Here is a 318-nt window from a genome sequence, read left to right on the forward strand (position 1 = left end):
GCTGAACCTCAGGCACACTTCCATAATTTCCATAACTTTGCATGGCATAGGCAGGAACGGTGGGACTTTGCTTATAAAACGAATTGGCGACGTAAGAACTCATGGCGGAGGAGGGGAGGAAGGAAAAAAAACACCCTAAAAAGAAGGGGGGAGGGGGGAGAAAATTTGGGGAGGGGGGATTTTTTTGTCCCTCTTTTTTTTTCCTCTCTTTTGTTTCTTCCTTTTTTGTCCTTTTTTTCTTCTTTTTCCCCCTTTTTTCCTTTTTTTCTTCTTTTTTCCCCTTATTTTTCCCCTTTTTTTCTTCTTTCTTTTTTTTTT

At 39.9% G+C, this 318-nt stretch overlaps 1 protein-coding gene across 1 annotated transcript in view; it reads right to left on the reverse strand.

The window, feature by feature from the left end:
• The window catches only part of HOXC5 (homeobox C5), a 1431-nt gene extending 1328 nt beyond the window's left edge, over window positions 1–103 (reverse strand). The window contains exon 1 of the mRNA XM_010161619.1: window positions 8–103. Coding sequence (XP_010159921.1) covers window positions 8–103 — 96 coding nt within the window. The remainder of the gene's footprint in view (window positions 1–7) is intronic.
• Window positions 104–318: the final 215 nt, after the last annotated feature.

Source organism: Eurypyga helias, unplaced genomic scaffold (genome assembly GCF_000690775.1).
Source record: "Eurypyga helias isolate BGI_N326 unplaced genomic scaffold, ASM69077v1 scaffold24161, whole genome shotgun sequence".
In the NCBI taxonomy this organism is placed as follows: domain Eukaryota; kingdom Metazoa; phylum Chordata; class Aves; order Eurypygiformes; family Eurypygidae; genus Eurypyga; species Eurypyga helias.